This window comes from Pteropus medius, unplaced genomic scaffold, assembly GCF_902729225.1.
Source record: "Pteropus medius unplaced genomic scaffold, Ma_sr-lr_union100, whole genome shotgun sequence".
In the NCBI taxonomy this organism is placed as follows: Eukaryota; Metazoa; Chordata; class Mammalia; order Chiroptera; family Pteropodidae; genus Pteropus; species Pteropus medius.
The window spans coordinates 19,464,192-19,492,044 of NW_024344240.1; the positions used below are offsets into that span (position 1 = coordinate 19,464,192).

The window sequence follows — 27,853 nt, forward strand, 5'->3', positions numbered from 1 at the left end:
AGGACTCTAGCCAACTGCAGTCACTGGCTAAGAAGAGGTCAAGCTCTTGCTAGGGTGGCAGGTATTCGGCTTCTCCCAGAAGGTGCCATGCCCAAAGGTGGGTCATGCCCCACTGTTGCCACATCTGTAGATCATTCAAGTTACCAAAATTGTGGATTTTAAGGTGAATCTCCCAATTTTTAGAAATGTTGGCACTGAATTCATAATGGTTTAACCAACTACACTGTGTGTGGGGCAAGGAAATAGTCCCAAAAGCCAGATGTAGCTGCCAGTTTCAAACTGTACCTTGCCCTCCCAGTGCTCAGAGAACACTGGCTCTTGTTTCATCCCACTGACAATTCAAATCTTACCAAAACAGTGGGGATTCATCAAAATTACAAAGGAGAAAAACATGATGCCATAAAATTAGGAATTCATATATTTGAAATGAAAACAATAAATTATTCCATTTCAGTACTTCTATCACAAACTTTGACTTCAGAGTCACATTTTATACAAATTTTCATAGTGCGATAGATTTAAATATGGAATTTTATCACTCTTAAATCACTATGTGATATTAGCTAACATCATCAGCAGTGACATGTACAATAAATAAAACTGATTTATATTTAACTGCTTGAGTGTTCATTTTGGCCCCAGAATGATTGTTTCCTTAGTTGCAAGACACTCTCTCAACAACACAATTATTATGACAACTGCTGTTAATAGTTTTAAATTTACAACATGAGGGTTATGAACAATTTTATTCTGAATTAAACTTACATTTGTTTCCAAGCAATGCATTTATTTGGTAGGATACCAGTTATCAGTCATCAAAAACTCGTTATGTTGAAAATGTAATTTTAATAGATAATTCTTCATCTTACACAGGAGCACAATAAAATATACCACATTCTGAAGAAACTCCAGAAGTTACGAGAGAATAAGAGTGGGGGAAATTCAGATGGGCTACAATATCCATTACCTTAAAACTGTGAGACAAGGGTTCCAACCCACAGGTTAACATTTACATACTTAGGACTGGCTACATCGATGACTTAAAAATAACAAGAATCAGGATTAGATATAGAGAGGGGTGGGAAAGAACAGTTTGTTGGGGGGAGGAACTCTGCCAATGCAGGAAAAAAAAATTACTGAATATCAAATTAAAGAACAAAAGGAGCTCCCATAGCAAATACTGGGATGAAAGTAAGAATGAGTAACTGAGGACTTGACACTCTCAAAGAAGCCTTTTGGATGGCATTTATGCAAGCTGGTTGTTCATCAGGTCTATAAGGAAGACTCATAGATGTCTCAGCAAACCCCGAATAATTATCAGCTTGGTGTTTCTTAATAACATACTCCAGTGGTCACGCATGAAGTTTTCAGACAAGAACTAAGAAAAAGGTAGTAACTCAAATGCCTATCACAAATGTGGCACATGTGAAAGTCCTATACAAAGTCAGCCACAACTGCTTTGCTGTGACTCTCACATACAGTAATTTTCAAACAGGTGGCAAGACACCAATGATCATCCAGCTAATCAGACAACACACATTTATTTCAAATTTCTAGGCAGTAAAAATAATGTTAGCTACCGATGCTTTATGTATGCTCAGGGCCAGTTTAAAAATACTCCATTCAGTGATATCTTAAACACAAATTTGCATCAGTGAAAAGAAACTGGCAAAACCTACCTCTTGCCATTCAATTTCAGATGGTTAAGACCAAAAGAGAATGCTTCATCGGTTTTAATTTTTAAATACGATTGTCACATTGGGAAAATGAAATAAACACAGTAAAATAAACTGTACAAAGGCAAAGTAGAATAACAAAAAATATTTTACTAAAACAAGATTTACAGAAGTTTCCAGACAAGCCATACAAAATGGTCACAAGCTTTTTCTTGAAGGGAGGATTCTACACTTGACAGCAAAGTCACAATGTTATCAGTGAGGGCTGTGATGTTTAATGTTCCCATTTTGGTTCAAACAATCAAGCTTGTCCATCTATAGCGTCTAAATAAAGTTAGACTTGGCTAGAGAGCATATTCTAAAGAACTGGTTAGCTGCTTTTAACCAATGCAATTAGATCACCATAAAAGGGGGGAAATTAAAACTACCTCCCCCCTCAAAAAAAATAATAAAATAAAGAAAAACACCCACGCCCCTGCAGCTAACCCGACAAACTACCTTCATTCACAGTGCTTTATACTTAAACCATGATGGGGAAAATGAATAAAAGCAGAGAGGGGCCACTGCTTTTAAACGTTTCGAAACAATCCCGATGATACTTCTAGCCTCTGCTCATGCTTTACAACAGTGGATCAGGACAAGACATAGATTTGCTAATGTGCATTTAATCACCAAAGGACTGAAGATGTCTGGGCTTTTATTCTGTAATGTTTCTAAGACTGTGTCCATTAAATGCAAACAAAAAAGGAAGAAGTCTTGGCAGAACAGGAGAAGTGATGCACACTTGACGATCAGATCGATTTAAATATTATTCATGGCATATAGCCTAGTCCATGCTCTAGCTGTAGGCAAAAACAAAAAAAGCAATTATTATTTTACTTAGTTTAATATGTTACTTGCCAAACTATAAAAATGTAAACAAACACTACAAAGTTAAGTATGAAAATGTAATGCTGTAACCTTTTAAATTTATGCCATTTTCTAAAATCTGAATCAGGGCAAAAAGATCGTTTATATGTCTAATTACCAAAACACTATAATAGAATTCAGAAATTCTACAAAATTCGACGGGACGAAAATAGCTGCCTTCTTTTGTCTCCTTCATTGCTAGATATAATGCTCTCCACTAATTTTGTTATAATTTGTAAAAGAAGCGTATCGATTTCAAACTCCCTCAATATAAACTGATGTAACTTAATCAAAATATTGCAAAAGCAGCTCAAGAGTTCAAAAGTTTTGCTTTATTTTTATGTATTACTAGATGAATGGTAGACACCAGCGTTTGTTAAATCAGGTGTAGTTATACAAGGGTCCAAGATCTCCCAATTATATATATTGTTTTTAAACTTGGAGATCTGGCAGTAGGTCATAAGATGGAGCATGAACATCTTTTGGTAAGAGGTATTTACATATTATAAGCAGGATTGTGACTTATTCCTTCTAATATTTTTTTCTTTTTCTTAAGACGTTATAAGAAGTTTTCCAAAGGGAGCACAAATCTGTTTTAAAAAGTAGAAGCAGTATGAAGAAGAATGATTATTAAATACCTGTTTCTATGGCTTGGGCTTCGTTGGTCTTCCACTGCTCCGCTACATCATTTGCTAATGGATCATCTGGATTGGGAGCACTTAACAAAGCCTGGATAGATAGCAGAACTGTGCGAATCTGCAGTGCTGGGGACCACTTATCTGTGAAGGCAACAGGTACAGAATGATCGAACATGAAAAAACAGCTCAGAACGACTACATTTCCCTTCCAAAGACTCTGTTGTCTTGATATAAGGCAAGATGACAATGCATAGATTCTCAATACGGAATGCTTAAGAGGAAAAGGAGAAATCTTAATAGTATATTATGATAATGATAAAGGTAACACTTACCTTTCAAAATATCTAAACATATTCTTCCCAACTTGTCTACATTAGGATGATAAATTTTGGTCATGAATCGTACTTTAGGGGCTGCCATCGGGTATTCTTCTGGAAGGAATAGTTCAAGTTTAAAAGTCCCTCCCTCAAAGGGGGAATCCTGGGGGCCAGCAATGACCACATGAAAATAACGGGCGTTGCTCTCATCTGGTTCTGCTTTAATGCCGGGAACTGGTTCTGCCAGCAAACGCTGGGTTTCCTACAACAGAAAAACATTAATACATTTGTGAAACAAATGTCATTTCACTAAACACCAAAAAAAAATTAGAAAGTTCATCTCTTAAAATTGAATATAACTGAACCTCTCCAATCTCCTGATGGGGTCTTTAGCTTATAAAATGCAAAATTCAAAGAAAAGACCATTTAAATAATTACCATCAGCTGAATACAACTAGCAAATACTGGTGGAGTATCATATACATTACAGCTACAAATATCTATAAATTATGTTGATAATAAAATCAGGCTAATGAAACTATTTTATACTCAAGGAACCAAAAAAGGAAAAGATAAAAGGAGAAATAAAATAACACTAGGATTACCATATAGGCAAGGCAACTTGCCCTCTTTGAACACTACCAAAATCGAGCTGTTTTAAAAGTAAAATTCATTTTAAAGTCACTGAAAATCTCCCCTTTGAAAAATATAATGGAACGAAGAAAGAACAAGTGTATAGGAGCAAGAGAGGGCTAGAGAAATGATTGACATGGACCTTAAGGGACATTTACTGCTCCCCAAGTATCATCTAATTCTCTTTTCCATCTTGCTCCCTCTCTCCTAACTATAACATCCTTCCTCCTTGCTCTTCAAACCTCCAACGTCTCCAAGATCCTCACTTTTGGCTGATGACTCTACTGTTTTCTATTTCACAAGAAAACCAAACCTTCCTGAAGTTTCCACTACAGCATTTGTAAACCTACATGCATCTGCGTGCCCATGTGCTCTGCCTTTTCTTCTATCACTATGGATGAAATGGAGGGTCACTCTTGCCTAAGGCCAACTTCTATTCTACACTTCTATTGAGCACTACATCTTATCTCTGTCTCATCTACTCAAAGGACATTGCTTTAGCATCCCTTTCCTCTCCTGATTCATCAGTTTTCCTCTCCTTTTTATTAGATCTTCCTCCAAATTGTACAAACTTGCTACAATTTCTCTCAATAAGAGGGGAGAAAGACTTTGACCGTACTCTCCCCCATCAGCTATTGCCCCATGGCTTTGCTCCTCTTTGAAAGTTATCTGTACTTGTTTGTCTCCAATTTCTCTCCTCCTCTCTTATCTTAAACATAATTTTCCAATCAGTCTTAACCACTAATCTGCTTGTTGAGGTCACTAATGAGTCCCACAGAGTTAAATCAAATGGTCAATGCTCAATCTTCATCTTGGCCTAAATGCAACACCTTACCCAACTGGTCTGCTTTCCTCCTTGCAAGGCTGCAACCAGCTTCCTGAAGACACACTCTCCCAGCTCTCTCTTCCTAAATGTCCGGCAGCAACCTCCTTCCTAGTTCTCTATCTCTCCGACACTGAAGTGTGCTAGGGGCTCTGCCCTAGGGCTGCTTCTCTGTCCACACACTTCCATAGTGATCTCATCTAGCCCAATGAATTTATATTCTAAATACACTCTGTACATGCTGAAGTCTCTCCAAATTCATATCGAGCAAAGCTCTCTCCGCTGAGCGTGCCTCTTTTATCCATAACTGCCTGCTTGACAGCTTTTCTTTAATGTCTAATAAAGCATCCCAAACTTAGGGAGACCATCCCCAACCTCAACCTGCTCCTCCCCTTAAAGCCTTCCTCGTGTCAGTTAATCATAAATCAATCCATCCTTCCAACTGATCCACCTTTTCCTTCATACCCCACACATCTAACCTGATCAACGAATCTTGTTAGCTTGAACTTCGAGATCTACCCATAATTGGACTGCTTCTCACCACTCCGCTGCTACACTTCTGATCCAAACCCCCATCAGCTCTCACCTGGCATACTGCCATATCCTAACTTTATTCTCCCTGCTCCTAACCTTGTTCCCCACTTCCTCTAGGGTCTGTAGTCCACAGACCTTTTAAAATAAAAATCCTCATAACGATTTTTAAGGCTTTATATGATGCCCTCACTCTACCCATCTCTTACTCATCTTCAGCTATGCTTCCCCCACCCTACCTCTAACTCCATCCTACCCCCCTACTCCACCCACTTTGTTCCAGCCAAACTAGCTTCTTTGTAGTTCTTCAACCAGCCAGGAAACTCCTCTCTCAGAGGCTTTGCACTTGCTCTTTCCCCCACAGACTTTTATATGGCTCACTCCCTCAGTTCCTAAGATCTTTTCCATTCACATGTTTTCGCAGCGAAGACTCCATAACCGAAATTGCAAACCCCAAACCACCCTATCTCACTCTCTCCCTATCCCTGTCCCCCTACTTTATCTCCACAGCACTAATAAAATATTACATATCTCACTTATTTTAAGAATGAAAGTGTCGTAAAAGGAGAGATTTGTGTCTGTTTTATTTACTGCTCTATCCTCACCACTTGGAAGAGGAGTTCCTGGCACCAGAGATATTCAAATAAATACTTGTTGAATTATGAATCTATTTGATGTTACAAAGAATGAGGAATAAACTCAGAATTTCATCTTTAACATTAAAGCAGTATTATGCGAAGCAGGATGTGCACTTCACAGGAAGAACATAAAGGGATCATTTTAGGTGTGAGAAGAGATTAACTTCTATTTATATTTTTACCCAGAAAAATGTTAATATTCACTATACAAACTGATAATGGTATGTGCAATAGTTAACAGTAATACATTTTCAACATTTTGAATAGGCACGTGTAGTCAAAAAAGTTTAGAACACTTCTATAAGCTTTTAGGTATGAAAAACAAATGAGAATATTGTATTTACAATGTTTTCACTTAAAAAAAATTATATGCCTTATACCATTTCATTCTACAACCTACAGTGCATATACTAAAAAAAAAGATTTCTGTCAGCAGTCACAAACTGAAATAGTCATAAGATGCAGATACAGAAGCAACTCTTTCCTCAAAATGTGTCAAGCCCATAGCCATTTAAAGTAATGCCTTTAGGGGGCATTTTAGGGGGAAGAGGGGAAGTAGATAGGGTAAAAGGGGTCAAATATGTGGTGACATTAAAGAATTAAAAGTAAATAAAAAAACAAAAATAAAAATAATGCCTTTAGTACTTTAATTCTAGTTTTTTGCCTTGTTTTAATCATGGCAATGCAAGGGCAAGTGAAAAACTAAAATGCTGTAAATTACTTTCAACAAAATGTTTTTTAGGCTCAGAGTAAAACATTTGTAGAGCATTAAAACTCTCAAGAGGCAATAATGAAGCCTCTCCTATCTTGGGTAGTGCTCCAACACGTAATTAGAACAAAAAAGGCCGATCTTCATTTCTAGGAAAGAAAGACATTAAGGATGAAAAGGAGTAAAGAAATGTGAAAAGAACTGGATGGGGTAAAGTTCCATCAGTGCTGACCTCTCATCTCCATCCTCCTTTTGTTTTGCTCCAGGTCTCCACACTTTCAGAAAGCCATAAAAAGGAAGACTGGAAAAAAGGATAAAGCTGAGATCCAAGAGCCAAAATACTGCTCTCTGATTACACAAAATAGTAGCAGCTCAATTCAGAGCTATAAAAAGCCGCCCAAAGGGCCTCCAAGATCAAATCCCAAAATAGCTTCAAAATCACTCTCAGTGCACAGATATAGATACAACATTCATTTCCTTATCTACGGCTCACCCTCAAAATCAGATAAAATGTACATATTAAACATATCATGTGATCTGATCAATTATAAGATTTAATTTGACCATATTCTAGAATAAGCTTTTAGGTGTGAAAAACATTTTGAAATAGCCTGATATGCTCTCAAATTCTAATGAATTTTGATCCAATAAAAAGATACATAATTATTTTACTAGATGGCACTGATTTCCCAAACAAACCCACAGCGTAAATTATGGGAGGAAAAAAGAATAAAATCCAAACTAAATGGGGCTAGTAGCTACCACATAGGATAGTCAAGACACAAAGCAATCCTGTTATAATGATGTTACTTACAGGTCATTAAGAATAATTTAACTTTTTCACATAGTGAGTACAATCTAGTAGAAAAACTAAAGTATCACTATTTTCTCCTCAAAAAATACTATACAAGAAGTAATGTCAGAACATCTGAATCATGAATAGCAAGAATGTGTATAATAAGTGTTACTGTTTGTTACAATCGCAAGATTGTGTATGAAAATGTTTTGTAGCAATTTCAAAAAAAAAAAAACACCCATGGACAAAAAATAATTCAAACAAAGAAACTGCATAAAATAAGGGTCATGTTGAGTAACTTAAATTTTTACAGTCCACACTACCCCCTAGTGGACGTAAGACATCATCTACTTATTTTGGCCTTTGTAAATGAAAAAATTTACCCTACCTAGTTCACTAACTTTTTAAAGATTGCTTATCCTAAAGTCAGATGAGAATGATTCTCTCAAGGCATACTTTACTCCTTTTTCTGTTTTCTCCCTCTATTCCTACACAATTAAACCTCATGATTTCTTAAGTGGCAGATTCAGAGAAGGAAAAATGGAGGAAAAGTCTCTGAGTACCAAGAATTAAACCTTAATTTAGACCAAGGTATCATCCCTTTGTCAAAAAGCTTTATTTCTAGGCAGACTGATAAGTAACAGGAAAGTACTCTGGGTTCTACTTGGAGTAATACTCAAGAGGTGGGATGTGATGACTTGGGCTAGGAATCTCTACATTCTAATTTTTCCCTTCAACCCAAGACCGGATCAATACTCCTGTGAAGTTCGGTGAAAAGGAACGGACACTTTTCTAATAGGTTAAGAATATCCAATCAACTTGTTTCTCAGGTCTGAATTAGTCTGGAAGTGTCTACCCTGTATTTCCAGTTTCCTGCGCATTACCACCACTCCTCTTATCATAACCAGAATAACTGTCAGTTTACTGGTCAGACTCTAAACTATTTGAAGATAGAACTCCAGCTACCAAATGATGGTGATGAGTGCTAAGTAAACGTTCAATGAATAAGTGCATGCATGTACCAAAGGTACCAAACAGAGCTGATAAGGATTACTATACCTGCTGTGTTAGCTGGTAACTTCCACCCCAGGAATATGGCATTTAAGATTACTCCAATCACTGGTAATGCACAAAAATCTGAAAATCCTATTAACTGTGCCTTTAACAAGAAAAACTGTCATCCTTCACCGCCACTAGTCTAAATTCCATGTCAGGGTCTCTGCAGTTATCAAGCACTGTTCCCAGACATGCAGAGAATCAATAGAAGCTCAAGTAACAATAAAAACGAACTGTGCCAAATACTGACTTAAGTGCTCTACAGTATTAACTCGTTAATCCTCATACCCATCTTACAAATGAGGAATATGAGGAAGAATGACCACTTACAGTACAACCAAAGCTAGCAAGTGGCAGGGCCAAGACTGAAATCCAGGCTATTGGACTCTATTTCAGTCTGGCTTCAGGGCCTATTTTCTTAATCTCAATGGAATTTAGTAATATAAAATATTTTGTACTTTTGCTCAAAAACAATTATACTTTTGCTCATATAATCTCAATAACATTATTTGAGGTTGATAATTCATTTTAAGGCCCTCGATTCACAATATGAACAGTAAATATCAAATGTTTGTCAGGGCAGTAAATAGCACATAAGGAAGGGCTTCTTTTCAGTCCTTCATAATCCTAAAGAAGTGCTTTATGAAAGACGTAAATTAATTTAAGTCATAATGTCACTTCCCCTCCCCCTGTTTTCTTTTGGGACTGGCAACTGAGGAAGTCTAAAGTCTTATTAAGGTAAGTGAGGTAGGAAAATAATCTGCTTTATTTAACTGAAAATTGGGATACACCATTTTGACCTAGAATTATCTATTACACAGTAAGTCATTTTGCCTATCTTTGGTACTACACAAGACCATTATGCTCTGAAATGTTACTGTGACTTTGAAATATTAATTTACTAACAAATATTAATTGCTTATTTTGTACATGGCATTGTGGTAACAAACAACTCAAAAGAATAAAACAGAGCCCCCGGCCCCACGAATTTATTTCACTGTGAGTATAAAGTACATATAAAAGTCAGTTTTTTGAAAGATACATTTTTAAAATGGGTATGTCAAGGTCTTAGAGAGGTACAGGGTATGAGTTAGGGATACTATATGAGCATCGGGATTAGACTGGGGACATTTTAAACATTTTCTGGAAAGAACTTACATCTCCATCTTTTTCTCATTTTTTTTTTTTTTTGAAATATAGTACTAAGTATTGGTGTTACAGTTAAAGACAGCGTCGACTACTCCTTCCTAACACACTCATGAAATTCTTGGTGTTTAAGAATATCCTTCAACTACCTCGAGAGCTCTAATAAGTAGACTCATGGAAGCTAAGCTTCTTCATTTTCCCATGGTTTCTGATTTGATGGATGATCTAACACTTCATTGCCTGGGCTTTCGTTAGCATCAGCTCAAAAAATAAAAATAAGCCTTTAGTGATTTAAATAATGTAACTGTCTTACTGACTTCATGAATTCTGTCTTAGGAATAATGTTTTAGAACTAGATGAAAAGAAGACCTAGCTTAGTAACGCTCTGGGATTGCTGTTGCACCAGGTCTTTAAGGCACCGTTAAGAAATCCATCCAAAAGCATTAAAAAAAACCAAACTGGCATATGTTAGATTTTGGAAGGAAATATATCACTTAGTAGGTGGGGAAGGAAAGGCTTTTTTATTCATCCTAAATGAAAATTAGGTAAAATTTTCAAATGTCTATTTCTGCATGGTGTACATTAAAATTATGAGTGATGCATAAGCAAAAACCAGTGAACTTGTACTTTGAAAAAAAAATAACTTTAAAAATAATCTAGACTGTGAGTTTCTTAAATTCTTAACTGGTTATTTGAAGTTGACTATTCATTTTAGGCCCTTATGTGTAATGTTAGCCATCTGTCCATAAATTTGTCTACTATCAAGCAATGGTAAAAATTCCCCCGTTCATTCATATCTTCCCTCCCCTTTCTTAGTGTAATGTTAGAGTTGGGAAATAAGAATGTGAGAATTTGTAGAAAATAGAAAAACTTATTTATGGTCACATAGGACAACTGCCTGGCAGCATAAGGCAAAATGAGGTTCGAAGTGAGCATTCATCATTTCTTTTGGCCAACCCACAGCTAGAACACCCTTGTTTGGAAATGACACCCCCCCACCCCACAACCTTTATGGATCGCCACCTTCCTATATAGAAGCTTCAGTCTTATTTCCTAACTCTCATACAACTAAGCATGTGAGACCACAGGCTTAGTCAAAACCTGTGCATCAAAAGCTAAACTATAAAAAAAGGATCCATTCTGGAGAGAATAGCAGTAGTTACCTTAGACGGCAACGGATGAAGTTCTAGTGGAGCATTGTGTATTAGGCATCAGCAATCATTTTGCAATGTGTTGCACACAATGCCAGCAGTGAAATATCCACTATGATGTGATTCTGAGCCTTGTTCCTGGCTGCCTCTTTCTTTGGTGCTCCTTAAGATTGTGTAAGATAGCCAGAATATCCTTCAACTACCGGTGCTCCTATGAGAATCTAATGCCTGATGATCTGAGGTGGAGCTGGAGGCAGTGATGCTAGCGCTGGGGAGCGGCTGCAAATACAGATGAAGCTTTTGCTTGCTCATCTGCTGCCTACCTCCTGCTATGCAGCCTGGTTTCTGAGAGGCCACAGTCCGATGGGTACAGGTCCTCGGACGGGGGTTGGGGACCCCTGGTGTAAGGTACCTAATAACTCAATACTATTTCTACTTACAACGTTGGCTACTGTTGCTTGCTAAAAATACAAACTCTAAACTAGATATGGAAGAAAGTGAAGAAAAGGTAAGAGTTAACAGACTGTGGGGTGGGGGAGATAAAGAGGTTAAGAAGCTAAATATCTCTTGTGGATTAAATGGGGTCAAAAGAGAGCACTGAAGCTAGCTAAGGTCTTTACCAAAGAACTTCTACTTGGTTTAAGAGCCTTTATAAGGGAGTTAATTTCACATTAGAGAGCTAACTTCAACTAGGGAGCCTGATGTGCCTACTAGAGAAAAAAGTCAGAGCTAGAACATGTGAATTTAACCCCAATTCTAATTGCACCAATTTGTTACACAACCATACAAATTCATTTACCTCTCCAGCCTTCTAAAATTTAGTCCCTTGAACATTTCAAAGGTTTTCTCTAGTACTAAAATTGACGGAACATTTAGGAATGGGTTAAAAATTACTGCTATAAACTTCCTTCTACTAGAAGGTGCCCTTTTGTAATATTCTTTAACCTTGACTACTCTTCAATATGTCGTCTTCCCTGTTGACACTGTATCCCCAGTGTCAATGCCAATGCTCAATATCTAAATAAAAAAGAACTGTTTGCTAATGGTACCTGCTTTTTTCCACCTGTTCATTAAATTATAAAATCAACTTAAAATTAGCCATATTTCTAATAGTCAAAATGTGGTTAACATCCTACTATGTTAATTTTTTTCTGATAAAGACAAAAGCCCTTTAAAATATTTACATATTTTCACTTACTTTGTCACTCCACCCTGATTTCCTGGTTGCTTTATAGATAAATAATCAATATTCTTTGCAAACCACATGGTGTAAACAGGCACTATGCCTGGCCTACAAGCTAGTGGCTACACCTCTACAGTTACCATATACTACTTATTCAGGTTTTAAATGGGGTAATCACAACAAGATTTAAATGCTAAATGCTGAGGACTCCACTAATGGGAAAGGTCTATGCTTAATAGGCAAGAATACAGATGGAAGCAGAGCAGTTGAAATTTTCAGTGAGACAAATAAAAAAAAGTTACAGTTGGTCCAAGATTTGCAATCCAGTTGTGCCACTGACATAATTTTGTCCAAAATCCAAACCACCAGGAAGGCAAATTTAGTTTTTTCACACTCTACACAAACTCTGGGATAAATCAGGAAGCAATCAGATATCAGCATTTCTATCTCTGTCAAAATAAGCTTCCTTTAACAAGTCTGCCACACTGCACAGTTCCAAGAGGGATCATTCATATCACAACCCCTGAAGTTGTGCACTGCAAGATCCAAAAATCCTATGGATTAAAGAATAAAACTTCAGTCTAGCAGCTGTAAAAATCAACTTTATTACTAACTCATGGAAAATTAATTATATAATTCTAACAAAATAAAAATATATTTACCCCCAAACATCTCATATACCTACCCACTGTTGATAAATAGGCATTCACTGTGCTTTTAAAATCTATGCCCCACTTCAGCAAGTTATGTTCGATGTTAACTATTTGTAGGACTAATACATAAATGATAAACAGTTTTCCTACATTGGGAAGACATTAATTCTTTTTAGATTTATGGTGAAGCTGCAACTTTGTAAAATTAGATATTAAATAAGGTTCAGTATTACATTAGGCTGTGTTCTCTGCACTGTAAATCTCCCTACCACCCTAGAGCTAGATTAGTATATTAAGCAGATAAAGAAACAGGGAGGTCAAGTGCAAGCTTGTATTTGGCAGAGCTACAAGCCAAGCCCAGAGACCCTGGCCCCAGACTCTGTGCTCCTACCACATATAACCACACATATCCACATACCCAAAATCCTTTTGCTCTTGAGAATTAGGAGGAAGACCTAAGTCATTTAAGTCATAAAACATTATTTTGCACACAAAGCAGCATTTCTATCACTCTGAACGTCAACTGTCAGTTAAAAGGTAAGCAACTAAATGCTATTGAACACTACTGGAAAGTAAGGGCGGCGCACTTTCTATATATAGAAAGCCATCTCTTACACACTTTGTCACCCTATATTGTCTGTCTCCCAACTATACTAATTTCCATAGGTCAAGGCCCAGGTCTAATGTTTGTGCCCCAATACTGAATACCACAGAGATTCTTATCACATTCCACATCAGTTGAACGAACAAATGTAACTACTACTGAGATCAACCCCACAGTGGAAAGAAAAATACTAGGGTAAAAAAATACGGGGTAAAAGGGGATTCAAGATCTTCCCAAAACTGTAGGCTGAAAGATTTAAGGAGCTGCATGGTGACTGTAAATGGTGGCATAAGTGGGGGGGTGGGGTGGGGGGTGGGGTGAAAAAAGACATTTTAAAATTCAAACCCAATCTTCACAAACTATTTCATACTTTTGCTCAAAAGCTTTGCCCTTGGTACCTTCCCTACAGGTCGTATACTTAAAGAACCAAAAACTAAGCACCAAAGATATCAGGCTTAAGTTTCTTTTGCCCCTTTAGCAGCTCTCTGATGACCTAATAGTCATTTTCTTCAATTTTAATAATGATTATTTGCTCAATACTGAACAGCTGGTGTTAAAAATTCAATCCTTTACCTCAAGGTTTTTGAAAGAATTTGAAATGAAACTGCTTAAGAAACCAAATTAACCCAAGGTTAGAGATTTTAATATTTCACAGATGATCAATTTGGTTTGAAAGTTAAATAATTTTAAGCGATGCAGCTGGAGTATATAACTCAGTATATTTTTTATTCTTTTGTAATTTCATATTATTTCTGTCATATTCTACTGAATCAGAAGAGGAAATGACCCAGACAACTCAGATTTTAATACAGGCATACCTCGGAGATATTGCGGGTTCAGTTCCAGACCGCCTCAATAAAGTGAGTCTCACAATAAAGCAAGTTGTAATCTTTTTGCTGGGAGTCTTGCCTTCAATTTGTAAAAAAACACAACGCCTGTAAAGTGCAATAAAGCAAAGTGCAATAAAACAAGGTATGCCTGTATAACTGAAATATGCAAATATAAATAATGAGGGAGACATATTATATGATAGGACATCTGTATACAATATTACTAGGTCAAATTTGTCTACTTCATGTAGATAGCCAGGGTCCCTGAAACAACACAAAAATATATTAAAAGAATACAAATGCTGGACATAGGGCTTGCTAGCAATGTGAGCTAATGAGATATTACATAAAACCATACCTTGAATGAAAATAACAGGTTACAAAATCATAAAATAACTGATTTAAATGGTCTGAGTTAACAGTGGTTTCATTGAAGAAAAGAATTAGGTGACTGGAACACAGAGGTGGGAGACATTTTTTAATGAATACCCTTTTGTTGAATTTTGGAACACGTGTGAGTACTACTTACCCAAAAAAGCAAGAAAAAGTGTTTTTAAGTAAAATCACCTAAAGAAATTGAATAAGCATTTTAAGCAATCCTATTTTGAAACTGAAAACATATCATTATCACCAAGACAATCCTTAAAACTCAGAACAGACAAAGTTAAAAAGCAATGCTACTTAGTGTTGTGGAGAAAACTGACTCTCATATACATGGCTGGTTGGGACTACAAGCTGGCCCACCCTCTAACAATTCCACTTCTTGGAATTTATCCTAAGGAAAAACTGGATATGTGCTCAAAAGTACACCTCCAAAAATAATGATCACATAAAAGCCTATGGGAAAAACATACTATAAATATAAGAATTAATAACACAGAAAAATATCCCTTCTACATAAACTGAACAGACTTCAAACAGTATAATCCTTTAATTAGTGTTGTGCTGGTGTGATGGATTGTTCTAAATCTTAACTGAGATGATGGTTTCACAGTGTCAAAACTCAAATTGAATACTTAAAATGGGTACATTTAATTGTATGTAAGTTATACCTTAATAAAGTTGATTTAAAAGGGAAAAAATAATGTAATGTGCACCTTGAGTTTATTGAGGGCAGGCACTGGGTCATATTTTGGGGAAGCAGGGCTCTTTATTCACCTGAACACCTGTTGGGATTTGGGGTAGGAACAACAGTTTGACTAGGTATTCAAATATTTGAGCAGCAGAGCAATGCAGGAAGAAAGAAAAAGAAAGAAAGAGTGGAAAAAATATTGAGAGCCAATGAGATGGTTTATGGCTATTTGCTGCTAAACTCCTAACTCTTCAATTAAAAAAATTACTAAACCTGCAAAATGCTTGCAATTAGTGGATTCTTTTGAGGAAACTGTTGAAAGGGTTGAACTATGTGCCTAGGTTAATAGCATGTATAATCTCCAAACCAAAGACAAAGGAAACCTTAAGACCCTAAACTATTTGATAAGTGGCCAAATCTTGGGCAGGATCATCGGCCTTTCAGAGGCTAACAAATTGGAAAGCTAAATAAATTCAGTCCTTACTGCAGTAAGGACTGACACCTGTATTAATCCTTACAACTGACTTGGATGTTCACATACATTGTTACGTTTAATTCTCAGAACCACTTCTGAAAACATTTTATAGAAATGTGCACATTTCAAGTGGCAGAACATGGACTACAAGCCCACTCTGGAGTCAAGGGCTCTTTTCACACTTCACAGCTAGAACGTGGAATCCTCAGCAACCAGCACTGCTTTACACCTATGCATTCGTGTTATGTAAATAACAAAGAGTTATAACTAAAAGGTATATGAAAGCTAAAAATAGAAATGTTTCTTAATTTGTTCTGATAGTATAAGTGCCCTTAGAGCTGAAACAAAGAGAGTCACCAAGGATAGGAGAAAGGGTAAATTCTTGAGCACCATTTGCCTGAATCTCTTGGCATTTTCTCTAATCCTTTCTTGTGCAATATTCTAGCTTGAAGGCATGCAGTTCTGTCTTGAGATTTGAGGGTTAGCCCATAAAATGGGAGATTCAACTGATTTAGAGCAAAAGCATTTCTTTATAGCATATACTAATGTGTGCGTGCGCACACACCCCCCAAGTCAAACAAAGAGATGGGGGGGAGGGGGCGGAGTCCTTCCCCGAAGCTTAATCAAAACAAAACAAAAAAATTTTTTTAAAAACCTTATAAAATCCCCAATTCTACAGGACTGAAGTCAAGCCAAGTTCTGCCACATCGCAAGGGCTGGGCCAGGTGTTCAGGCAGCTTTCTAACTTTAAAACCTCAACACTGGGAAATTTATATCTGTGCCAGATGTAAAGTAATGTTATTTTCTCACTTATCCTTCTATCTTTGTGATTCTGGAGGTGGGACTCTGCAAACCACATTTCTGCTTTGCCAGGGACTCCCTATTAAACTCTGCAGATGTGGGAGGGATGCTAAAGGGATACGAGAGGGGACTTGTTTCTTCCGGGTTTCTTGGGCCACTGAGGTGCCTGTGAGCATCACCCAATATCCCTGTAGTGCATTAATCCAATCTGCAGTTCATACCACACTGAGAGAACCAACTTAATCATCACTCCATCCCCTAGATCAGGGGGCCCTAACCCCTGGGCTGCAAACCAGTACCTGTCTGTGGCCTGTCAGGAACCCGGCCACATAGTAGATGAGTGATGGGGCCAGAAAGCGTCATCTGTATTTGCAGCCACTCCCCAGCACTAGCATCACCTCCTCAGCTCCACCTCAGATCATCAGGCATTAGATTCTCATAGGAGTACTGGTCCCTGATGCCAATAAGGTTGGGGATCGCTGCTCTAGAGGGCCAGACTCTCTTCAGAGGTTTAGATCTCAGCTGGGGATATCATTCTCCCAAGTTCCTAAAGTTTAATAATATCAACCTTTTCTCCTTGTTTTTACCCCCAGACTTAGGAGTGGTAGCTGCTTTCTATAGCTGCTAACTCTAAAATATCTTAAAAGTTCTCTTTTCTCCCTTTCTGTCACCTAACTAATGACTTTATATATGTGACAGTTCCTACTCTGGGATCTTCCTGCCTAAGTAAACATCCTTTCTCAGTCTTTCTCACTTCCATTATAAAGCTTTTTCAATTGAGATGTGATAACAAGACTCAAATACTGAGCAAAACAGGCAACATTTCTAGTGTTCGCAATTAATCACTTTTTTCAAAACACCTATTTTCCAACGGAGGTCTGATTAACTTATGATATGAGAGAATAACAGAATGATCATGTACAACACATACAATTCTATAATTATGAAGTGAATCTCTGGACATGGAATGCAATACTTGGTTTGAGTCTTAAAAAAATAAAATGCTTTTTCTTAAATGAATGTTGGTACATTTCTACATTATCCCTCCTCTCTTACACCAGCCATACATTTGCTTTCATTTTACTAAAACCAAAAACTTGAAGTAAATTCTCTGTCTACATATGTCATGTTAATAGGTTTGAAGTCAATCCTTTATACAGTGAAGAGTCACATGATGACATCTATGTTTTCAGAATAGTGTGGCAGTGTGGAAAATGGGAAGGGAGACTGCGTGTAAGTGAAGACAGGGAGATGAGTTCTGAAAATACTGCAAAAAAAAAAAAATCCACAAGAAGATAAGAGCTCACATACAAAAATAACTGGGAAGTGGAGAGACAGGGATGGGTTAGCAAAAGCAGAGGCATTTCTTAGGTTGACTAGATTGGGCTTAAAAACAAACTGAAAGTGGAAGAGGGTAGGGGAGAAAATCTCAGATAACTGAGTTAATATTGATACAATTAATAAAGAGAAGAAACACTAGAAGTGCTGATGCACACAAGAGAAGACAGCGAAATGAATATTCCATTGTAGAATAAGTTGATTTTAAAACGTCTGCAAGACATCTAAGTGATAATAAAAGTAGGCAATTGGAGAGACCTGAAACTCAAGTCTAGATTTTGTAATCAATGATCACTGTGGACTGAAGGCAAATAAGTGAATAAATGTGCTCAGAATAAAAAAGGTCCGGGGTCTGAACTTCAAGAGAACATGAACATTTAAAGGCTTTAAAACTATCACAGCAGATAGGATACAGGCCTTCTACTGGAAACCTATACATTTATTTCAGAATATTGCTACTACTTAGCATTTGTGCAATTTTATTTTAGTTGCCTAAGAACCAGTTTAAAAGCCAAAAGGGAAAATCAGTTCCAGGATTGTATGATGACAGCTTCTCCTCACTGTTTTAAATTCTGCCCAAAGGGATCATATGATCATCAGGTTTTAAAATAGGATTTGAAATAACTGAGGCCTAGGGAAAATGACTTAGCTAAGGTAACAAAGTTTCTTCATTCTCGAGATAAGAATTAAAGTCTATACAGAGTCTTACCCATTATTCACCAGAATTTCTCATAGTGTCCAGTAATCATATCTAATCACTAAAGATTTACTACTGCTGACAAATTTTTCTTTAAAAGGCTCACAAGCCTTAAGGACATTTTCTAAGGCAATGCAGGTTTCAAATGTGACTAGTTTTACGAGAACCAATAGAGATTATTTACCTGCTAAAACTTCTGCTTTGCTTCATTCGGTATTGTCGTTTCTTTAAAGTATTATAAAACTTCAGCTAAAAAATTTAAAAGGGAATGAAGTTCTGATGTGTGCTACAATATGGATGAACCGTGAAAACATGCTGAGTGAAAGAAGCTAGATACAAAAAACCCTACAGTATATGATTCCATTTACGTGAAATGTTAATAGGCAAATCCACAGAGACAGAAAGTAAGTGGTTGCCAGGGTGGAGGTAGAGAGTGACCACTTAATGGATACAGGGCTCCTTTTTTGGGGTGATGAAAACATTCTGGTTAGATATTGGTGAAGACTGCACAACTTTGTTAATATATTAAAACCAATGAACTGTTCATTTTAAAAGGATGAATTTTATGGTATGTGAATTATGTTTCAAAAAATAAATGAAGCATTTAGGTTTTCCTCTCATATTCAGTAAGATTTTATCATTTTATCTATGAACTAGACTGGAATAGCAAAAGTGAAAGGGAAATAATTATCTCTACTACTTGATTTTCAGTATATAACATATTTATTATATTAATTGAAGTTTTAGTAATGAATTCATAAAGTACTACTGAAGAAAAAGTTTTTCAAATCAAAAGATTGCATTTGAAGTCTGTGGTCCAAGCATAGACTTGCTGACTCATGTTATAGTTTAGAACTGCTCAAATTATCTTCTTAAAGAATTTGATATGCCTAATTAGAATGACATTCAACCTTCCTCCCAAAAAAACCGCTTCCACTTATCTTTTGAAGTTTAGTTCAAATCTCATCCCTCTAAAAATCTCTTTTGCTAAACCAATCTTGAACTAGACCATCACGTGTTTGGTGTTCTCACTGATGGCTGTTTTCTATATATGAGAAGATACTGGCTGTATGATTTTACTTATATTCCTCACATTCTACCCATCTTTGCATTGAGGCCACGTACACACAAGGCCATTATTTCTGCAAGGTGCACACTAAAATCATCTGGAGACTTTAAAACAAAACCTTAACAAAATAATATTCTGGGCTGGCAACTGTTAAATTTGTAAGTACCCCCACAGAATTCTGATACAAAACCATGAACTAAGTACTCAGATTAAAAACAAGTGTTCATAGAAAATACCTCCTAGTTCCTACCACTCAGTACAACAGCAGCCCATAAAATTAAACTGGGAGAAGATTCTGATAAGAAATAGGAATGGTTTAGCCAAGTATTCACTACTCTCTAATCACAGTCAGAAACCTGAATGGAGCTTGCAGCACTTTTAGTTTAACCCTTATCTGAACAGCAACAATAAAGACAGGGTAGACAGAGTACTTTACTTGTAGGGGAGGGGAATACACACACACACACACACACACACACACATATATAATGTGTTTTATATATATTATATATGAATAGCTCTTTTACAGCTAAAGGTAAGGAACTTCAAGCTTTGTAACTGTAAATCACTGTGCCTCCAACTGTGAAAAGAAATTATTTAAAAAAAAAAAAGCCAAAGCAAGAATTACAATACGCACATGTGTAAGGGGAGTTACACTGAAAAAAACACTTTTCCTTATTCTCTCCAAATGGCAGTGAGGGAATTAGATAGGTATATACACCTTTCCTGAGTGGAAAATACAAAATTCAATTTAATTATATAAACGAGTGTAAGATAATTCTAATCTACTTAGGTTTACTGATGAAAAAAATTTTTGTTTAAAATTAACATTAGAATGGTTATGGTCTGATGCAGAGATACCTCAAATGTATTTTGCTGGTAAAAAAACAAACAAACAAACAAACAAATAGCAGGAAAGAGAGGAATCGTTGCTCTTTAGTTCCTTCTCACCAGAACCCCAAACTCCTGCGCATCCAGGGATCCAGAAGGGCAGAAGAGGAATATGCCACACCAGACCATGGGTATTCCGTCGTAAAGCAAACTGTATTACTAAACAAGGGTTCACTTGTGCAAAAACCTCCAATTAAACTACAATAAGGAGACTTTTGATAAAAAACAAGAGTTAAATAAGCACTTAGACTCTGCACATGAATATGTTTTCACTTCATCTGTCCAAACGATAAAATATAAAAACACAGGCATTGCCAGTTATTATGTATGGGCAGATATGTTCTGGCACATTGCATCTACAGTACCTGCAGTCTACAGAATCAGATCGCCTGGATTCAATATCACGGCTCCATCAACCACTCTGTGCTGTTTCCACATATGTAGTATAGGAAAAATGCTAATATCCACATCACAGGACTGCTGTTACAACTAATACATGCAACATGCTTAGAACAGTTCCTAGTACATAGTATATAAGTGCTCAATAAAAATTATCTATTATTTATATAGTAAAAACTGTATGACCAATATCACTTCAAGAATAGTTGCCACGCCACACTCTGGTAAATATGATTCATAGACTAAGTATGAATTTAAGAATTCAAAATGCAACGATGCTTTATTTGTCCAACAATGCTTGATTGCCAACTCTCTGAACTTAGTAGTAAACAGTAGTAATTCCTGATGGGACTCTTAATTATTAAAGCTACTATGCACCACACATTCTAGATTTCTGAAATATGTTATGCATTTATATATCTACTCATCCACATTTATTCATTTTCTCTCTCTCCTACCAGCTTTCATATCTACTATTTCATTTGCCCAAAACTCATTCTCCCTCCTTCTCTTTGAATTTAAAAATACTTCTTCAACAGATACCTTTCTTCATCCTTAGACATCCTTAAATCCCATGCATGTCTTCTTTCACAACACACCTTACTGTAACTTCCTGTTTCACAACTGTGTTTTCCACTAGACAGGGATGCCTATCTTGTTCACCTGGCTTAGTGCTAAATACACATTACGCATTTAATAAATGTCCATTTAATTGAACTGAAACCCGTCTTATGAATGGATAATAGACACACAAATCACAATGTTATGAAAGACTGAAGTTTGGCCTTAGGCTCTTATTAGCTTACTAAAGCCACTTTTACCCCTGCTCCATAGTAAGGTGGTGGAGGGGATGATAATCCCAAACATCCTTAAGAGTCACTAAAAACACAGTGACTTTACAGGAACAACATTTTCCTTTGTATAAACTATAAAGAAATAAAAGCTGCTAAGTTTCTACAAATTGCTAACATTTTAGCTGATGTTAACTGATTTCCTATTAGTCCATCTCCTAATTTGTATACCCATGCTGATGTCCTTAAATATACATTTGCAAAGAAAATTTCAACTGTATAATAAAATCCAACTTATCCCAATCCAACTCATCTTTCATATAAAAAAAATCTTATCTCTTAATAATGCATTACACTACACAGACTGTGCTTTCAGATCTATTTTGTTTTTAGAAAATAAAATTATATAACATAATAATTAGGTATACACATTGCAACTGTGATGACCACAACTGCAATGTCCAAAACCCTTCATGGATGCTAACCCCATTTTCTCATTTCTGGTATTTATTCTACAATGCATATGTGCATCCATAACTCATGACAGCAGACTTAAATGTATGTTAAGAAGCCACACTATTTGAATCTGTAGCATAAGTTATTTTCTTCTTAAATCCGTTTACACACTGGTAAACCAAATTACTTGGTATAAGGAAGAAAGCAAAGGTATTACTGACTTGCAAGTCAGGAATCCTAGTGATCTAACTTCTTTGGCCTACAGACTCATGAGAAAAGGAAAAGGATTCTGTTCCTTACTGTTTAAAACTCTACGGCTGTTAAGTAAATTGTCACAAGTGTGAAAAAACTCAGAACTTCCACAAAGCAAATGCATAACTTTTCTGATGTCATTATTTAGTATGGTGGTTACTCATACAGTGCTTGATAATTTGACAAAACTCAATTTCTATTCTGAGTTGATTAATCTAGATTGAAGAAATTGGTTGACACAGAGTTGTTTAAAAAACAACACTCAACTGACTACTATTTTTAACTTACTTTCAATTATGCCCACATTTCATTATCAAAACATTAGGTAGTATATTAAATATTACTTATAGCCTGAAAGTTTAATCATTACCGAAGTTGTCTAGGTATTCTTAACCTAGAATGCATGGAGACCAAGGGGATTCACAAAATAAGCTTGTCAAGAACCTGACTTCCCAGAAGTCATACGCAAAAAAACATGGTTTATTGTCCTAGGAAGGTCAGAAAAATTTTAAACTGAGACAAAAGAGCTAAGAACCACACTGTTTCTAGTAAAGCTTTTACTATGAGTTTATGTTTTCTAACAATGTTTTAATTTTAATTTATAAGTCCATCTTCATCATGGTTGGTTTTTCATGACTTTTTTTAAACTGGGAGGATAAAAACATTACCTGACAAAGATTTTCACAGCTTAAAAAAGGCTCGATTTTCCAAAACGTTTTTCTTACTATAAACTACCTTATGTACTAGAATACATATTAAACAAGTGGCTTTTATATAGTTATAGGAAAAAATGCTATCTGTATTTTTAAAATCAAAATTATTAAAGTAAAAAATAAACAGAACTCAAGCCTCAATGCAAAGTCCGATCATATCAGGTTTTTAAGAATTTGAGACTAAACCTCACCAAACAGAAAAGTAAATTTAAGGAAAGACTGGTGAAATTCTAATCTCAGAATGTTGGTTTGGTAGTAGATTTTTATCAAATAAGCCAATACCTTGAGTAAGTTAACTACAGTTTCCTAAGGCTATATTTTATTGTTCTATGACTAATTTTGAGAAGACTTAAATTAAAGGAATGTCACTCTGTCAACATAACACGTACAGCTAAAATAAATTTGTTTCTGACCAAGGCCACAACTACAGATCTTGTTCCCAAAATAACTCTGGTTCTTCTTTATGACAAATGGATTAGGAAGTACCTCTTATTTTAATATCTTTTAACCTATATGACTTTAATCACTTCTAGAAACTTTGGTGTCTAAGGCCATGCCACCCTGAACAAGCCCGATCTCGTCTGATTTCAGAAGCTAAGCAGGGTCGAGCCTGGTTAATACTTGGATGGGAGACCATCTAGGAAGACCAGATGCTGCAGGCGTAAAAAATAAAAATAATAAAAAAATAAAGGATTGTAAGCTGACAAGGTCTTTGCAATCTGTGAGGTCAACCAAGGGTTGACTCGCGTAAAAAATTTGAAAAAAAGAAACTTTGGCCCAGGAGGGAAGAGAGAAAAAAGGAAATTCAAAAACTTCTGGCTAAACAGAGAACTACCAACATTCAATAAAACACACACATGTGCAAAATACTACTATATAAAAAATTATTCATTACAGCATGGTTTGTAAACAAAGTTTGGAGAACAATCTAAAAGTTATCAATAAGCAATTAGTTAAATTAAGATCTAACCACAAGGTTCCACAAAGCTGCCCTTCAAAAAATGAGTCACCTTGAAGATGTACTGGGGGTTGGGGGAAATCAAGGTATTTGCATGAGGAGGGGAAGAAGCCTAACATATATGTATAAGTCTCAATAGTTTTTCTTGAAGGATACACAATAAATATAATAATGGTTGCCTAGGGAGGGGAACAGGAATGCTGAAGGACAGATGAGAGAATCTTAATTTTCCTCTATAGACTACCCTTTAGAACCTTTCAAATGTTGTACTCTGTTTCCTAGTCAACAAAATAAAAGATTGATTTGTTTTTTAATGAATTTACAGGTGGTATTAGAGAGTTTTAGCTCAACATCTGTTCAGATAGAATCTACTATGCAGTAAAAATGAATGTCAAATTATGATACAGAATAACTTCCCTAAAACTTTTCTGTGAAGAGACTAAAGAGCATTCATTCATTCAATCAATATTTCAGTGCCTATTGTGTGTTCTAGGCATTACAGCAATGCCCGAGTCAACCAGTAGTCCCTGCCTTTAGTGGGAGTAGAGACAAAAAGTAACATAACTTCAAGTGGCGGTAAGTGCCAAACAGAAGAGAGGGGAATGTGGGGGATAAAGAGAACCAATGGGGGAGAAGGAGAGAGAAACTGTTTTAGGAACCTTAAAAGTAAACCTTTCAGAGGATATGACATGTGAGTCAAGAAATGAGGAATGCAATAAACAGGAGGAAAGCTCTGTGAATGGAGTAAGCAAGGTTCCAGTGTACCGGATACAGCAAAGCAACCATGAGCAGGGGAGTGACTTAATCTATATTTTAAAAAGTAATACTAGCTGCTGCTTAAAAGGAGACTAATACAGTAAGCCAGGCAACAAATGATGGAACTGAGCAATGCTTTCAGAGAAATGGGAAAATGTGTCTGATTTAGGATATATTTTGAAAGTAGAGCCTACAGAATGTGCTACTGGATTGGAAACAAGAATCCAACTGGGTAAAGAGTAATTCAAAAAACATCTTATATTTAAATAGTTACTTACAGGTCTCAAGGTACTTTTACATACATTATTTCACTTCATAACAAGAGGCAGGAGATCACACTGAGTCAAGATCCAAGTTCTTCCTCTTGCCAGTTTTAAGACCCTACGAAAGTCATTTTAATGGGTTTCTATAAAACACACTGTCTACTTCACAAGATTCCTGCAGGTTTCAACTGGTTGAAGAATTTTGCAATTGTAAATAATGACCATTTTGAGATAGATAGGATCATATTAATAGATGTCCAATGAAAGATGATTTGTTCCTATCATTCAGGACAGCAGAGCTACCTCACCACTACCACCATTATATTCCACAAAGAACCTTGTATTGAAGTTATCAAAGAGGCAAACTTTTTGTTTAAACTATGACATTAAGAAAAAATACATTTTCACTGATATGGAAAAACCTACATGATACAAGCACGGGCACTAGTAAAAAACACCATTGTCTTTTAATCCTTCCTAGGGACGGGTGAAAACAGTTCTTTCAAGCTATTAATGACATTAAAGTAGCAACAACTAATTTTTACAAGATAAAACCCAAATCATAGCACCTTTCATTAGAGAGACTATCAACAAGACACTGTAAAATTTTAATTATGAGTTATCACTGTTTTGGTTTAAATGGTATAATGTAAATACCTAGTGTAAACTACTGTGTGCCTTATGACCTGAATTATGAGGACTTCAACTTATTGCCTTAAATTATTTCTGTAAGTTTATAAGCAAGGTTCCATAGAATTTATTTTTCCATCCAAGGCTCTCATGTTACTGCAGGAGAGGTCCAGCATCAAGCAAAAATGGAAAAATACATGTTAAGTCTTTAGTTCATTATGTATATTGGAGAATATTTTGAACGGCAGTTTGTATTATGTACTTAGTCGATAACCTGAATAACAGTAAGTAATAATTCCAGAATATTTGGTGTACCGTTCTATCCTGCACCACTCATTTTCAACTGGGCCTCAATAAACATGACCACTGGAGCCATGTGACTGCATTATAACTAAAACCACACTGTAAGGACTTTTCAATGCATACAGCAATTAAACTGCCTTGGACAAAATCCGAGACAATTTCATTCATAATACAGTACAACAAATTTCACGTTATGAAGGTTCACATTATTAGACTTCAGCGCATAATGACAATCTGTCCTATTTCTCTTATTTCTAAGAATTTCTACCTTATAAAACCTCCTATTTCTCCGAATCAAGCACCTTTAGGTAAGAGACATCCCTCATCTCAGATATATTTAATTGAAATTGCACGAAACACTACACAATACATTATCCTTCAACAGGTCTTTTGCTTAGTACATCATGTCCTCCAAACTTTAAAACAAACTAGCGTAAATACACATTCACCAGGTTACATCAAGCAAAATGATACTGCAGCTTTAGTCACTTTAACTTGCATATTAAGCAATAAGGAGATTCGACTCATTTCCTGCATTAAAACTGACAAAAAAATGTCAAGGTTTTGTTTTGCGAATTACGAGAAACATTTCAGATCTGAGAATGTGATATTATACAAAGAATTTACAAAACCAAGATGCCAAATTCTTCATGGTCCATATATACTTATCAAAGTATAGTATTAATGAAGAGCAGAAGGAAAGCCTAACAATTAAAGCTCACAAATTCGAAAGCCAAAAGATTTCACAAGGACCTCCACACCTGCGCCCTACCCTCAAGTCTTGTGCTAAAAACTATTTCCTCTGAACAGAAACAGCTCTTAAAGAGTTTGAAAACCAGAGTAAAATCACTTCGCAGACATAACGAGCGGAAACTTATTTAAAGGAGAGGAGATAGCGGAAGCTAGAGCAGTTGAGCGCGGGGCCCCCACATTCCCGGATCCTGGCTGCCAGGGGCGAGCATGTGCTGCCGGCCGCAAAACCCGCGGCCCTCCCAGAGCCTCCTACCGTGGAACAAGGCCTGGCCTGGCCTCCCCCTCCCGGTTCATTCATTCTGAATCTGGGGCTGCCTCCCCCGTGCGCTCCCGCCCAAGCCGAGAGGGAGATCCGCGACCGAGGGGTCGTGTCCCGCAACAACCCCAGACCAGAGTCCCGGCCCTGCCGCGATTCCCGCGCGCCCGAGGCCTCCGCCCGGGGGTGGTCTGAAAGACTGCGGAGGCCCGCGCCCAACACCAGAACCCCGCAACTCCACCCTCCACCAGGGCACAGGCCAGACACCCCCCGCTCGCAAGGGGCCGCTTAGAAGCCCTCGGTCCCCGCCACCAAGCTGCCCCACCGCGGCCGGAAGTCTCCCCGGCGCCCCCTCCCCAGCGCCCGACTTCCCTCGCCACCGCGACCAGACCCTCTCAGTGCTGCCTCGGGCCTCCCAGCGCGGGTCGCGGGCCGGAGGCAGCGAGGGGCCGCGCCGCCCGATCCACTGAGCGGGCAAGAACAGAGCAGGCAGCCGAAGGCCGGCCTGGGAGGTTACCTTGATAATCCTGCGGGGCAGCCCGGCCATCTTGTCAGATCCCGACTTCGGCCTCTGGTTTCGTCTCCGGCTCCGCTCGCCTCACGCACGAGTGGAAGTCCCAGGCTCCACTTCCGGGGGACGTTGCCGCGCCCGCCGCTCCCGCCGCCACCGAGGCCCCTTGGGAAATG

The 27,853-nt window shown here is 37.2% G+C and overlaps 1 protein-coding gene across 1 annotated transcript; it reads right to left on the reverse strand.

Moving 5' to 3' along the window:
* Positions 1-826: 826 nt before the first annotated feature.
* On the reverse strand, positions 827-27,853 carry UBE2N (ubiquitin conjugating enzyme E2 N). Its single transcript, XM_039869043.1, has 4 exons — positions 27,684-27,853; positions 3,556-3,802; positions 3,224-3,364; positions 827-2,518 (listed from the first exon to the last, which is right to left on the reverse strand). Exons 1-4 carry the CDS (start codon positions 27,711-27,713, stop codon positions 2,478-2,480), a joined length of 459 nt encoding a protein of 152 aa, XP_039724977.1. The 5' UTR covers positions 27,714-27,853; the 3' UTR covers positions 827-2,477.

Bases quoted from the DNA above. Each gene is read 5' to 3' on its own strand.
- UBE2N (XM_039869043.1), bottom strand. From the start codon at position 27,713: ATGGCCGGGCTGCCCCGCAGGATTATCAAG. The intron at 3,365-3,555 runs GTAAGTGTTACC...TTGCCTTCACAG, and splicing joins ATGTTTAGATATTTTGAAAG to ATAAGTGGTCCCCAGCACTG. The intron at 2,519-3,223 runs GTATTTAATAAT...TTTTGCCTACAG, and splicing joins AGCCCAAGCCATAGAAACAG to CTAGAGCATGGACTAGGCTA.